Raw genomic sequence first — 15,200 nt, forward strand, 5'->3', positions numbered from 1 at the left:
ATATTCATGCTGACTGATTGGGGGCAATTTTAACCATTTGAAGTCAATGGAGAGTATTATTGGGCAGGATGTAAATCCGGCTTTCGACCTGACCCATGGATTTCCCGCTTGGTGAGTTAAGTTAAAATTACCATCATTGTTTCTTCCAATCATATTTAAGACAGTTCATAAAAAAAAATGTGGAATCACTTTTTTGTAACTAACTAATTTTACTGAAATTTTGAAATGTGTGTCACTTAAAAAGTTCTAAACGCTTAAATTAAGATTAAGATTTTTTTTCCCACAAGGGTGAACCTGGTAGGACTGGTGAGCAAGGAACTCCAGGCAATCCTGGTCCACAAGTAAGTAAAATGTCTTTCATTAACAGTTTAAACAAATACATGAAATATGCTACTGAATGAAAATAATACTGATTATTAATCCACAAATGAGGTCTTTAAAATTATGAAGGGGTTTGATAGCGTAGACGTAGGGAAGATGTTTCCACTTGTGGGGCAGTCCAAAATTAGAGGACACAAATATAAGATAGTCACTAATAAATCCAGTAAGGAATTCAGAAGTAACTTCTTTACCCAGAGAGTGGTTAGAATGTGAAACTTGCTACCACAAGTAGTAGTTGAGGTGAATAGCATAAATGCGTTTAAGGGGAAGATAGATAAGTACATGAGGGGGAAAGGAATAGAAGGATATGCTGATAGGGTTAGATGAAATAGGGTGGGAGAAGGCGTGTGTGGAGCATAAGCACTGGCATAGACCAGTTGGGTCAAATGGCCGATTTCTGTGCTGTAAATTCTAGGTAATTCTATGTAATTGCATGTTAATGCTGACATGTGAACAATATCAACAGGGTCCACCTGGGAAACGTGGTGGGAGTGGCCTTCCTGGTCCAGATGGCTCTACCGTAAGTATGAAACTTAATTAAAACATCTGAAAATTCTTAGATTTTAAAACATGTGTTATATGTAGGAATTATGTATGTAAATTTTTTCCTGTTTCATAAATCTTTTAACTACATAAATGATAGGTATTGTTTTATTATGGTTTGTTCAAAGTACTGCCTTGACGGGGCAGTTTATTTCTGAATGCCTACTGACGAGCGATTACTTCTTTTCTTAGGGGCCAATTGGTGAAAGAGGAATGCAAGGACCTTCAGGTCTTCCAGGTGCACAGGTATAACTCATTATGTATAACTGATGTATTTATTTTAAAAATCCTGTTCAATTGTTTCAGTAATCTGTGATGTACATATTAGACATTGGGCCATAATTTGCTGTCAAAATAATGGTGAGGCTAATTCCACTCGGCGTTATTTGTGCACAAATGCTACTGTAACTTCAGGCGAGGGCAGAAGCGAGGTTAAATGCGGAAATCCAAAACTTGCTGTCCAAGATGCGCTGCTCTGCGTTAGCTTCACAAAAATGGCACCTCGCTTTCTGCCTCACCATTGAAATACATTTAATGGCGTAATGTTGCTGTATTTTCACAAACTAAACTCACCACAGAAAGTTAAGTCATTTCAGTATAAGTACTCTCTTTTAACGATATGATAAATGTTAATTACTGCCAGTCAACCTCTCTGGTACTGAAACTTAACAATTACAAATGTGGAGTCTCATTTCTTGAGGTTTTAATTATTGTTGGAGATTTTAAAAATGTAAAATTTTACATTTTAAATCTTTTTAAAAAACTTTTCCTTTCTATCTCTTTTTTCTCTCTCTTAATCCAATCTTTATTTCTTTTTCTGTACCTGATTTGACATTGAATTCACCCACTCTAATTTACACTTCCTTTTCAGTCCTTGTTAATTTCACAATCCTTCAATCTGATGGGTTAAGGAGACACACAGTTGCTTGCCCTGTTCACTCAGGTCCCAGAGGCCCTGTTTCCCTCGCTGCACCGTTATCAGCTCGCACTTTCAGCAACTTGCCATGCAAAAAAATTTAAAACCTAAACATGCAAGGGCATGTCTAACTAATGACAGACATCATTAGATGCCCTGCCCCAGCAAATTATGGCCCATTATTTTAATATAACAATATGTTAGGACACTTACTAACAGATAACACATTTTCAGAGGACAATAGAATTGCTGTAGAACGTTTTCTTAGTTAGTCATGATTTATTCTATTTTTCTTGATTAGCAAAAGCTACCTGTGCTTAACAGATCCATTTATAATGAGCAAAACAGTACAAAATGTTTTATTTGTGATATTTAAACATATACTTAAGATATGATCAGGAATAATTTATTGGCTTATTTGGAGGCATTAGCATCATGCTATATGCTATAGATCAAGATTGCTTTTAATATTTACATATATCAGGATGGCTTTATCAACCTTGACTGTCACTGTTGAGATTAAATTGGGACTTTATGAAGATGTACTTCGATCAAACTTTCATTATGTGGAACTGACTGTAATTCCTCTCTTTTTAACACATTAGGGTATGACGGGTCCCCCTGGTGCCAGTGGTGAAAATGGCAAACCTGGTGAACCAGTAAGACAACGTTCAGTATCAATCAATATTTATTTTATTTACAGTTCATATAAATACAAAACCACCTAAATTGCTGTAAACTGTCTTCTATAAAAAGTGATGTTTACCCACAATCCATGATTAATAAGTAATCCAAGCAAGAGTAACAAAGGAAAATTGTCAGTAATACTATTGGCAGTGAGTAAGTAAAAATATTCTCAACCTGGCTCCCAAAATCAGAGGAAAATCACTGCTGCTAATGTAAAAAGCTTGTGATGGGTGAAAAATAACAACTTTGCCTTGTCTTCAGTTAGGATACTTCCTAAGGCAATGTTTAGTCGCAAAAATGAATATTTTTGTTCATTTGGACTAATTCTTCACCAAGCTCCAACTGAATCAGAGGTTTTACATCAATGGATCATAAGGAATAGAGACACATAAGATACCATCAGCAACTGGGGGCCACATCAATCATTAGACTGCCACTATTATTATTTATTTTCAAACGCACAAATGGTACAATAAAGAACATAAACTGCTCCCGTACTACTGTAATTAGGATCCGGGTTGTCCAGATTCAGTCTGCTGTTTGCTGCTTTGGTTTCCCCTGTCTGTCACTAACTAATCGCGTACCGACTGCTCTGCTACACCAGAGATTACCAAGTATTAAAATACTATTTTTGTTGTGGCAGTAGCAAGTGTAATGGTGATAATATTCTGAATAGGACACTCAACATGGCTGCACATGCACAGAAGGGCGTGTTATTCTGTTCCACTCTACGATGTATTTGAAACTGTTTGGTCCTATCAAGCCTAAGTTAGTCTTAATTGGGTGAAATATTAATAAAATATAATTTATTTAATAAGTTCATTAATAAAACTCAAAATGATTCAGTTTGAATTGCTATTTATTTTTTAAAAAGAAAATAACATAATTTAGTGAGTAATCTCCATAAATGTATTGGATTAACTGGCCAGTGTAGCAAAGTGCCAGCTAAATAAAAAAAAGATACAGATTGAAGTTAATGGAAAAGAAAATCGGGCCCGGTGTAAAATGGGCTGCTGATTTGCCACGAGCCTGTTTCACATTACTGGTGTAGACCAATTTCACCCCTATATGTTCCTAAATCCATAGGGAGTGACGTTTGTGCTCTGAAGCAGGGGCACAGGACATAACAAGGTGAGCTGCATGGGCTAACTAGCATTCTCTCCTTATCTATTACTTGTATGGTTTCCAATCAAGTAAATAAATCCTGTGTTGCATGTAAAGCCACAGATGAAAACCTACCTTGTTGCTCACACTTGTTGCATTTTACAGCAAAACAAACAAAACAACTAATCTTTATTAATGTTTCTTTGCAACAGGGTGCATCCGGTGAAAATGGCAACCCAGGTGGGAAAGGTCTAAAAGTAAGTCCAATGCTCCTTGATGAATAAAACATCTATGTTTTTAAAACTTGCCATTTACTAATACTTAAAATTTCTGTTGCATCCAGGGTGAGCCTGGTGCCACGGGTGAACAGGGATTCCAAGGGCGTCCAGGTCCAAAGGGGTCACGAGGTCCTAATGGCAATGTTGGACAAGATGGAGACAAGGTAGGTATTGATACTGAAACATTGTACACTAATAAAAAATGCCGAGATGTGCTATTTCTTGATGAAGTTATTTTGAAAATTAGGGTCCGAGTGGTTTTCCAGGCCCTCAGGGCGCAATGGGAATCCAAGGACTACCGGGTATGCCTGGTGAAATAGGATTTCCAGGCCTATCGGGTCCAAAAGGTGAAAAAGTAAGTGTACTTTCCATTTTGAACTTTTACACAATAAAATATTGCTTCAAATTAAGCATGTTGAATAACTGTTGAACTGAAACAAAATAACATGTCTTTATTCTAACAGGGAGATGAAGGTCTGAAAGCTTCTAGTGGCCCAGATGGTAAAGATGGTGACACAGTAAGTATAAACTATTCTGTCTAAATGTAAATATTTTTTTGCTTAGTAAATACTGTTTTATCATTCACATTGCTCATTCAGCTTTATATCTTATGTATTTACTATTTCCGTTCTCATATAGGGTTCTCAAGGCCTAACGGGTCTACAAGGGCATTACGGCTCTAGAGGAGAAAGGGTATTACCTGTTTTATCTGTTCATATATTTTTAATTGTACTTATTTATCAAATAAGAACCATCAGCTACAAGTCAGTGTGAACAGAATGCTTAATATAAGATTGTAAAATGCCTGTATTAACAAATAACACGTCACCTGAAGTGCAACAAGTAACACAGGTCCTGACAATGACATATCAAGTAGTTGATTTATAACAACTGTCGTTGTTGACACATGATCATTAAGCTAGTGTCTTGTGCACAAGAATTTTTTCTGCAGATTACAGCTTTTTGAATCCAAAGTTTTGATGGAAAAATGGTGATTGCTTTCTCCTTCTTTCTAGGGTGAGCCTGGCCCTGTTGGTCTTTCTGGTTCACCAGGATCTAGAGGTGTTTCTGTAAGTAAAATATGAGGGTTAACATTCAACAGAATGAAGGATGCAGATTTCAAAAGGTGGACAGAACATAAGTGGTAGTGAAGGATGGGAGCTTTATTGCTTCAGGATTCTGAAGAGCTACCAAAAGTTATCATAACTTTCAGAAGAATAGAGACAATTCTGGGTAAAAAAAACTACAAAGGAATTAAATTAATAACTGAGACACTACAAGAAATAGATGTGGAATAATTTGAGGCAACTAAAATGCATTGAAAAGGAAAGCCACTAACTTGGGTTATTTTAATTACTATAAAATAAATTGATATGATTGCAGGTATCTTTCAAAAGCTAAGAACATCAAGGCTGAAACAGAACTGCTTCTTAACCAAGTATTAAAAGTAAGGAATCTTACAACACCAGGTTATAGTCCAGCAATTTTATTTTAAAATCACAAGCTTTCGGAGATTATCCCCTTCGTCAGGTGAATGAGTGGAAGGTTCTTAAATCGCGTATCTTATATTAGGCTGGGACAGCATCACACCAATCTAAAGGTGTCGTTGTTGTTCAAACAGGCCAGTCACAGAGAACAGCACGTCCCAGTACACTGGATATACATTGTGTCAATTACACAGACAGAAAGAAAGAGACCCAAATGGCAGAGAGAGAGAGAGAGACAAAGAGAATATTAAAACACATAACTTTTTTTTTTCCCTTTTTGCTGGTGGGGTTACGTGTAGCGTGACATGAACCCAAGATCCCGGTTGAGGCCGTCCTCATGGGTGCGGAACTTGGCTATCAATTTCTGCTCGACGATTTTGCGTTGTTGTGTGTCTCGAAGGCCACCTTGGAGAACGCTGACCCGAAGATCGGTGGCTGAATGTCCTTGACTGCTAAAGTGTTCCCCGACTGGGAGCGTAGAAACTACACCATGTTCTCCGCAGCCTTCAACATATCATCGATGACGACGAACACCTCGCTAAGGCCATCCCCACGCCTCCACTACTCGCCTTCAAACAGCCACCCAACCTCAAACAGACCATCGTTCGCAGCAAGTTACCCAGCTTTCAGGAGAACAGCGTCCACGACACCACACAACCCTGCCACGGCAACCTCTGCAAGACATGCCAGATCGTCGACACGGATACCACCATCACACGAGAGGACACCACCCACCAGGTACATGGTTCATACTCCTGTGACTCGGCCAACGTTGTCTACCTCATGCGTTGCAGGAAAGGATGCCCCGGAGCATGGTACATTGGCGAGACCATGCAGACACTGCGACAACGGATGAACGGACACCGCGCAACAATCGCCAGACAGGAGGGTTCCCTCCCAGCCGGGGAACACTTTAGCAGTCAAGGACATTCAGCCACCGATCTTCGGGTCAGCGTTCTCCAAGGCGGCCTTCGAGACACACGACAACGCAAAATCATCGAGCAGAAGTTTATAGCCAAGTTCCGCACCCATGAGGACGGCTTCAACCGGGATCTTGGGTTCATGTCACGCTACACGTAACCCCACCAGCAAAAAGGGAAAAAAAAAGTTATGTGTTTTAATATTCTCTTTGTCTCTTTCTCTCTCTCTGCCATTTGGGTCTCTTTCTTTCTGTCTGTGTAATTGACACAATGTATATCCAGTGTACTGGGACGTGCTGTTCCCCGTGACTGGCCTGTTTGAACAACAACGACACCTTTTGATTGGTGTGATGCTGTCCCAGCCTAATATAAGATATGCGATTTGAGAACCTTCCACTCATTCACCTGACGAAGGGGATAATCTCCAAAAGCTTGTGATTTTAAAATAAAATTGTTGGACTATAACCTGGTGTTGTAAGATTCTTTACATTTGTCCACCCCAGTCCATCACTGGCATCTCCACATCATAAGTATTAAAAGGGGAAACCAGGAGAGGTGTGGCACAGTGTTGCACCACTTATTGGAGCACCAATGCATGGAGGGTACAGCCAGACATAGGTTCAACACTCCAAATCTCAACAACACGATAAAACGAACTCCTGAAAAAAAGTACAAGCTGTTGCTTTGAAATGGATAGTAGGAATATAATATTAGCTGATTCTGGAGGAAGTTGGGAATGTTCGTTTATAACAGATCACATTTTGCTGGAGCATCTGCCACACTTCTTTAGCATCAATTAGCTGTTCAATATTTAAAGACAAAATGCTGAGCGCCAAGTTCAGTATCCTGGGTAATAAATCTCAATGCAATAACATGCATTTTCAACACAGTAGAAGGGCCTAAGATAATGATTACCATTCCATTTTATTCAGAGTTTACTCTGACATATTAGGACTTTGAAAGCATGAAGTCTTCCCTGTAACAGAACTGGGTGAGTGTGGTACACTGTATCTGATGGTTGGGCACAAACTACTACAGTACAGCTGCTGCCCAAATATTTCTTACCATGAAAAGTCGCATACCACACAGTGCTTCTCTCCTAATAAATCCGCACCATCTAGGATATAGTGAGCAGGATTTTAAAAAGCCATAAAAATTGTAGAGAAAGAACAAACAGAGAAAACTGGCCCAAATTGAACTATCTGATTCTCCTAACAAGAGCCTTGCATCAGTAGTTTACAGTGTCTATGCATGGGGTTCTTTTATTTAATGCTGGGGTGAAAGAATAATTCATGCCCCCCATCTCTCCATATGCTCTCTGGTTTCCTAGCATCCCTCACTTTTGCTACTTCTGTGATTAGATTCTCAGCCATTGTGTAATGTTTCCCTGAAAGGGATTAAAATGCCACTCTTCACATCTACTTCACAGAGTATCCATGCTAATCTTATCCTTGGTCTATATGAGTACCACATTCTCTAGAGGTTCACGAGATGGTGAGAAAAATCCATCGTACAACATAGTACCTTTCTTTTTACTTTAAGCTAATATTTAGATTTCATTTGGATTCTGTAAGATGACAAAAATCCAAGTCATGAGAACAGTTCTACTGTATCAATATTCTGATAATTCTGTTAGCTTAAAAGTAGCTAAAGGTGATATTGGAAAAATACCATAAATGGAAAAAAAAATACAGGAACAAAATGCAGTGCACTTTCTGAATACTTTCTAATTGGAATAAAAGCAAAGGAAGTTTAGACAACTAAAATGGAAATGATGTGTTGAGGTTTGAGCCCACTTTGGCCTAACTCTCATACAAGCTACTACATAGATTCACAAATGGCATATTGGGTCCAAATCTTGAACTCCAATGATTTTCATTTAAATCTACAAAAGATTTCAATAGTGTTGAGTACGTGAAAGCTTTCAATGAGTGTGATTTTGTTGTATGTTCTGCTCATTTTACATAACTACAAGCACTAAGAACTATCCCAATCATTGTATTAGACTGAACGGTATTACATCATTAAGAAACTTTTGCTAACCCCAATATTGTTGTAAGGTAAAACAATTGTATACTTAACTCAAACTTTACCACCAGTGGACAACACTTGTGCAATTGTGCATCCTTAGAACAATGAGAAATAGTGGCAAACAAACTGATTTCATAGCATTTGCACATGATTACAAGGACCCAAAGAAACCAAATAGGTTGTATATTCCTGTAGTATGCATTTTTAAATCATGAAGTGTTTCTTTCAATAGGTTTAGAGTTGCTGGTACTTGCGTCAGTAAAATTACTGCTTTGTGGGTCATCGGAATTATACATCATATGAGGTTACTTGTTTGAGAAGACAAAGCATTTCAATTTTACAACACATTGTTTACTTTTCCCCAAGGGTGACCGAGGTGAACCTGGTGAAAGAGGAAATAATGGATATCCCGGGGCTCCTGTGAGTATATACAATCCAAAAGTGATTCATTCAATTTATATTAGAATTATGAATCCATAATTCTTTTTGTAAATTATTCAACTTTGTACCCCTTTCCCTTTGTGGAGATTTCATGCAAAATGCACTTTCCTCCACTGGCAAAATATGCTCGAGACTTGCTCCCAGGCTTTAGCTAAAGCTGCTGTTTAGTCAGTTGCTAGGAGACCAATGCTAATTGTCACCTTTCACATCACTCTGTTTAAAATCTGAAATTGGTTAAGTCGGTCGTGGTAGGAACAATCCTACATTGTGCCATTCCACAAACGTAGTGGTTTAAAGATTCAATGCCATGCCATCCATAGTTATTGATATTTATTGGACCGTCAAAATTAATTAAATGAAAAGGGGAAAAAACAATTACTTTTGTACAGAGGGAATATTTAATTGATTCTATTTTGTTCTAACTGGGAAGTAAATAATTTAAGTAAAAATGAAATAGGAGGCAAAATAAAAGTTTAGTGTAGGTATGGAGACTTTTTGTTAACCAAGTTACAGTTGTAGTAAACTAACCTGAGACTTTTGTCAAATTAGGGTATTGATGGACAGGCTGGTCCTAAAGGTTCAGACGGTGGTCCTGGTCCAAATGGTGAACCTGGTTCTCCAGGTGCTATAGGCCTCACAGGTTCTCAAGGTGCAAAGGTAAGCAAACAGCCCTGATAAAGAACACAATAAGAATAATTTACCAATTAAACCAATATGCCCAATTTTAACTTAACCTACCCGGCTTCAATGGAGAGTAAAATCGGACAGTGCGTAAAACGGACGTCTGACTTGAACCTGCCCATTCCTGTCAGGTGAGTTAGGTTAAATTCGGGGCTAATATGTTTCTTACTGTAAGATAAATCACTCTTATTTATATTTGAAATATTGTCGTACATGAAGTATCTTTCAAAGATAATGTTTAAACATTGTTTAAATATGTATTTTTTCTGTTGAATTATTATCCATTAATACAAATATTAATTTTCAATAACAATGCTTGAAGTAAAAAGCATATTCTTGCAGGTACTGCAAAATGAAGCAACAAAATAACAGTACGTAAAGTACAACAATTTTTTTAATTCATCATTGTGGTTTGTATGGGCTTCATGGGTCCTATAATTGCTTTGAGGAACTACAGGGACAATTTTCTATGCTTACACTGTTCTCCTCCCATCGAACTCATTCCTCAGATATTCAACAGTTATATTATTCTGGCCTGCCTATACATAAAGAGCCATCACTCCCCAGCTGCTGTTTAGTATTGAGAGCACCATTCACAAACCACTGGTGGCTTGTATCCTGCCAATGTTGAAATGTAGCTGCTTTGTTGAAGACTATCATCATCAGGGCCAGTCAACCTCTTCCTGGTTCTTAAAGTTCAAAGTAGTAGGTCAACTGAGATTGCAAGATTCATTAAATTCAATGGAAAAGAAAATCAGGCGACGGTGTAAAACAAGCTGCCGATTCGCTATTGCCCCCATTGCGATACTGCCAAAGTCAGATTTCACCCCCAGTACTGTTTCTGCTCCTCCACTGCTTTAATATTCAAATGTAAGGAATCTTACAACACCAGGTTATAGTCCAACAAATTTATTTTAAAATCACAAGCTTTCGGAGATTATCTCCTTCGTCAGATGAATGAATGAAAAGGTTCTCAAATCGCATATCTTATACGATGTTGGGACAGCATCACACCAATCAAAAGGTGTCGTTGTTATTCAAACAGGCCAGTCACGGAGAACAGCACGTCCCAGTACACTCGATATACATTGTGTCTTTTACACAGGCAGGCAGAAAGAAACTCAAAATGGCAGAGAGAGAGAGAGAGAGAATTTTAAAAAACATATAAATTTTTTCCCCCTTTTTGCTGGTGGGGTTACGTGTAGCGTGACATGAACCCAAGATCCCGGTTGAGGCCGTCCTCATGGGTGCGGAACTTGGCTATCAACTTCTGCTCGACGATTTTGCGTTGTCGTGTGTCTCGAAGGCCGCCTTGGAGAACGCTTACCCGAAGATCGGTGGCTGAATGTCCTTGACTGCTAAAGTGTTCCCCGACTGGGAGGGAACCCTCCTGTTTGGCGATTGTTGCGCGGTGTCCGTTCATCCGTTGTCGCAGCGTCTGCATGGTCTCGCCAATGTACCATGCTCCGGGGCATCCTTTCCTGCAACGTATGAGGTAAACAACGTTGGCCGAGTCACAGGAGTATGAACCATGTACCTGGTGGGTGGTGTCCTCTCGTGTGATGGTGGTATCCGTGTCAATGATGTGGCAAGTCTTGCAGAGGTTGCCGTGGCAGGGTTGTGTGGTGTCGTGGACGCTGTTCTCCTGAAAACTGGGTAACTTGCTGCGAACGATGGTCTGTTTGAGGTTGGGTGGCTGTTTAAAGGCGAGCAGTGGAGGCGTGGGGATGGCCCTAGCGAGGTGTTCCTCGTCATCGATGACATGTTGAAGGCTGCGGAGAACATGGTGTAGTTTCTCCGCTCCAGGGAAGTACTGGACGACGAAGGGTACTCCACATCATTAATATTCAAAATAAGTCTATAATATATATGTGAGTGGGATATTACAGCGTTAGCCCACATGTATCATCTGCAATCGTTTAAGATGGTCTGATGTCCAATGTACTTCAAACAATATTTTGCATTATATAAGTTTGGGTTTTATCTCTTGAGCTGACATGCATCTACTGTCCCACAAGGAGTCCCACCCATTGTCCAGAATTTGAATGTTTAAGTTCCTTTCCCACAGTTCCTCAGGCTCTGTAAAAAGATATGTCATGCAGTTTCTTTTTCAAATTCTTCATTAAAAACATTTTGTAATTCAGTTCCTCAAAACATTTTATTTATAGGGCACTCCGGGGTCAACAGGCCCAAGAGGAGATCTCGGTTCAACAGGTCCTCCTGTGAGTATTAATGTAATTGGTGTACAGATATTTGTATTGCATATGTTTGTTCAATCTACTCCACTTAGATACACATTTTCTGTACATGTAAAAGTTTTTAAAACAAAAATTTTTGGTTATTTATCTCTTTAACTACTCAATCTAAAGATGTAGTGATAAGGATCACTTTCACATTAGCACACAGTTTTAAATCCATGCCACATTATCAGTATTGTTAATATTAAATATCCCTTCAATAGGTCAGTTAACATTTTATCATTTAGTACCTTGATAGGATGAATGCCTTAAATCAAGTTAGAATACAAGGGTAAATGTATTAGTTTAGCCATTACAAAACGTTTTTCGCAATAAAGTATTTAGGTCTTTCTTGGAGTGGGAGATGGAAATTTACTATTGTTCCATTACCTTATTTTGCCAAACTATTAGTTGGGCCATTACATTTCAAATGTTACCAGCGGGGCTGGCCATCTCAGGAATGCACTAGCAGGAAAACATGCATTTTCAGATGGATACCAAAGTTATTTACTTACACTGCAATTAAAAGTAGACTTTCAGATGGCAAAATCATGTTGAAAACTCAAATCAGTTTACTATGTATAAATTATAACTAAATTAGGTAAAATAGCCACTGGTGTTAGACAAACTGAACACTTTGGGCCCGATATGAGGGGGGCGGCGGGTTGGGAGCGGTGGGTCAAATCGGGGTGCTCCGCACGCAATCGCAGCTTGATTGAAGGTACTTACCTTTGCTTCCGGGTTTCGCGCTGGAAAGCTGCGCAGCGGGCGGACTGCGCATGCGCAGCATAGGCTGTCAGCTGGAGGAGCCCTATTTAAAGGGGCAGTCCTCCACTGACTGATGCTGCAGAAAATAGGAAAAATTACAGCATGGAGCAGCCCAGGGGGAAGGCTGCTCCCAGGTTTAATGATGCCTCACTCCAGGTCTTATTGGATGAGGTGAGGAGGAGGGGGAGGACAGAGATCTTCTCCCCGGCAGCAGAAGGAAGTGGCCTGCCTCTGCCACCACGAAGGCCTGGCTCGAGGTAGCAGATGAGGTCACCAGCACCACCAACAAATCGCGCACCTGCATACAATGCAGGAGGCGCTTCAATGACCTCAGTAGGTCAGCCAAAGTGAGTACACTTACTCATTCCCCTACACTCAGTCTGCCACATCACCGCCCCCACCCCACATCTCCTTCTGCACTGCCAACACTACTCTGTCACATCACTCCTCACACCCACTCAAACCTCATCCTCATCTTACCTGCACTTACTCACCTCGCCAGTACTCATCCCGCCACTACCACTCAACCCAATCCTCATACAATCTCATGGCTCTATCTCATACTCACCCTCTCATGCATCTCTTTCACGGTCAGCCTCATTCAACCTGCCACTACCTGTGCTGCAGCCACAGGGCATGCATCACATATGTGCAGTAGGAAGCGTAAGGCAAATGTGTCGTGAGCATGAAGGGGATGCACAAGGGTGTTTGAGGGTTTGTCATGGTTTTTACTTATATTGAATTTCTGACCAACTCACATAACATATTATATTGTCACCACTACTGCCACGTCTTTGCGAATCTTGTCTGGTTTGTGCAATAATGCCCTTTCCTGAGGATCATAATGAAGACCCACAACTGATGCCACCCATTGTGTCACTGCAGAGTGGTGTAGGTGTATTTGCAGGGCTCTTTTGTGCAGACGACTGGGAGACGTCGGCAATGTCCCCGGTGGCACCGTGGAAGGATGCAAAGGAGAAGTTGTTAAGGGCAGTGGTGACTTTAACAGCGACAGGTAAGAAGATGGTGCTCGGGCCAGCTAGGAGCAGCTCGGCATGAAGGAGGCTGCAGATGTTCACGATTACATGTGGAGTGACTGAGCCTCCATGTGCACGGCTGCTCAGAGAGGTCCAAGAAGCTGAGCCTCGGTCTGTAGACCCTGTGGCGAGGGCAGTGCCTTCTGCGACGCATCTCTCTCTGCCGTTGCCCTCCCTCCTGCTGTGCAGGTGGATGTGTCATAGCACTGTGTTGTGGAGCTCGTGGCCGGTGAGGTTGGTGATGCTGTTTGTCCTCTGAGGAGGTCATGACTGCAGCTATGGTGACCACCATCCGGAAGATGTATGTTTGAGGGGGCCCGCAAGGTAGGTAAATGTGTCTGCACACTGGGGTAAGTGTGCAAGTTTGTGAATTTTATTGTTAGGAGGAGGGTGGTAGAGGCCAAACTTTGTCCAAAGTGACAGAGTGGCCTCCTGCAATGAGTGAGGGTCTCCCCCGCCTCCCCCCAACCTGTCAAATGGACCTTTGCAGCTGCCACAGGCTGATGGCTGCAACATGTCCATTTCAACTGAGAGTGTTTCCCCCAGTACGGGAAACAGTCTCAGTTGTTTGGAAAATCCCCCCCCCTCCTAAAATATCATGTTAATCAGGTCTGTATACGACCTGAAGTACCTACTTAATTAGTTTAAGTGGCACCCCGCCGGCTTTAATTGCCGGCGGGAGTCCAACATGTGGGGGCTGCGCGCGCATGTCAGAGCGTCACTGGGGAACCCGGAAGTGGGTGGGTTGGAGCCGGGCTCCGGGCCCGCCCCGAGAATCCCTGATTTTCGGAGCCCCCCCCACCACGAACGCACCCGCTTGGGGGTGCGAAAATTGAGCCCTTTATTACTGAACTAACACATTTGAAAAAGTAAGTAGCATGTTTCATTAAGATCAACAAAAATGATTTATCAATGAGCAAATCCATAAAAATGTCCACAATTTTCCACAAAGGGTCCTACCCATTGTCCACTTATTCTTTTGAGCACTGAAAAACTGACCTACATTACTTATAAATAAGAATTATAATGAGACCCAAATGGGTCAAAATCATGTTGTAAAATATTGGTAATAAACACGTTAACATGTTCATATGAAATTTCTCTGTCCACTATTTTAACAAACGAGTTAACCCATTTAAAATCAATTAATATCGCCCAGTGCAATTTCAAACCAATAGTCTTCAAAATCCTTTGATCAATCAATAGGGATCTGGATAGGTTGGAAAGGTAAGCTGATGGGTGTCAAATAACATTTAATATAGACAAATGCAAGGTAAGGACACTAAGGAAGGGAAATAAATGGTGGGAATATAAACTAAATGGCCCTAAACTACAGGGTCCAACACAGCATAAGGATCTGGAGGTATTGGTGGATAGCTCACTGAAATCAACAGTGCATTGTGTGGCAGCATTAGGGAAAGCTAACTGAATCTTAGTACATATAGAGATATAGAGCATAATCCCCTGGCGATAATGAGTCTGTAAAAGGCACTGGTATAGCCACACCTGGAGTAGGGTGAACAATTCTGGTTGCCATACTACATGAAGGCTATTCAGACTTTGGAGGTACAACAACAACAACTACTTGCATTTATGTAGCGTCTTTAATGTACTAAAACATCCCAAGGTGTTTCATAGAAGCAATTTTCAAACAAAATTTGACACTGAGCACATAAGGAGATATTAGGA

At 40.6% G+C, this 15,200-nt stretch overlaps 1 protein-coding gene across 1 annotated transcript in view; it reads left to right on the forward strand.

Moving 5' to 3' along the window:
- LOC137323783 (collagen alpha-1(III) chain-like) overlaps positions 1-15,200 on the forward strand; it is a 79,281-nt gene that overhangs the window by 37,885 nt on the left and 26,196 nt on the right. The window contains exons 25-37 of the mRNA XM_067987706.1: positions 288-341; positions 848-901; positions 1,117-1,170; positions 2,446-2,499; positions 3,844-3,888; positions 3,975-4,073; positions 4,157-4,264; positions 4,374-4,427; positions 4,549-4,602; positions 4,926-4,979; positions 8,714-8,767; positions 9,338-9,445; positions 11,638-11,691. Coding sequence (XP_067843807.1) covers positions 288-341; positions 848-901; positions 1,117-1,170; positions 2,446-2,499; positions 3,844-3,888; positions 3,975-4,073; positions 4,157-4,264; positions 4,374-4,427; positions 4,549-4,602; positions 4,926-4,979; positions 8,714-8,767; positions 9,338-9,445; positions 11,638-11,691 — 846 coding nt within the window. The remainder of the gene's footprint in view (positions 1-287; positions 342-847; positions 902-1,116; positions 1,171-2,445; positions 2,500-3,843; positions 3,889-3,974; positions 4,074-4,156; positions 4,265-4,373; positions 4,428-4,548; positions 4,603-4,925; positions 4,980-8,713; positions 8,768-9,337; positions 9,446-11,637; positions 11,692-15,200) is intronic.

The sequence above is a fragment of the Heptranchias perlo genome, chromosome 7 (genome assembly GCF_035084215.1).
Source record: "Heptranchias perlo isolate sHepPer1 chromosome 7, sHepPer1.hap1, whole genome shotgun sequence".
Lineage (NCBI taxonomy): Eukaryota > Metazoa > Chordata > Chondrichthyes > Hexanchiformes > Hexanchidae > Heptranchias > Heptranchias perlo.